This window comes from Arachis ipaensis, chromosome B09, assembly GCF_000816755.2.
Source record: "Arachis ipaensis cultivar K30076 chromosome B09, Araip1.1, whole genome shotgun sequence".
NCBI classification, from domain to species: Eukaryota; Viridiplantae; Streptophyta; class Magnoliopsida; order Fabales; family Fabaceae; genus Arachis; species Arachis ipaensis.
The window spans coordinates 9,695,492-9,695,863 of record NC_029793.2 but is presented as its reverse complement, the minus strand read 5'-3'; the positions used below and the strand labels follow the sequence as shown (position 1 = coordinate 9,695,863).

General features: G+C 32.0%; 1 protein-coding gene across 1 annotated transcript in view; it reads left to right on the top strand.

The window, feature by feature from the left end:
- The window catches only part of LOC107614964 (probable WRKY transcription factor 12), a gene marked incomplete at its 3' end in the record, with an annotated part of 7,178 nt that extends 6,808 nt beyond the window's left edge, over positions 1-370 (top strand). The window contains exon 4 of the mRNA XM_016317089.2: positions 217-370. Coding sequence (XP_016172575.1) covers positions 217-370 — 154 coding nt within the window. The remainder of the gene's footprint in view (positions 1-216) is intronic.

Sequence of the window (372 nt, the reverse complement as noted above, 5' to 3'; positions counted from 1 at the left end):
TCAAACAGTTAACGAGTCTTAGATCATCGAAAAAATAAAGCGTCGATTAGTCAAAACCGTCGCAAAATCATTTGAGTCAAATCTTTATCTATCTAAGTAGCTAGGTGACTTATTTCACCATTTAAAAATAATTTTTTTTCTTAAAGTGCTGTAAAAAATAAAATAAATAAATGTGATGTATATGTGATGTGAATTTTGTGATTGATATTGTGGCAGAAGCTACTACCGTTGCACACATAACAATTGTAGGGTGAAGAAAAGAGTTGAAAGGCTTTCTGAAGATTGTAGAATGGTTATTACAACCTATGAAGGTAGACACAATCACTCTCCATGTGATGATTCTAATTCTTCTGAACATGAATGTTTCACCTC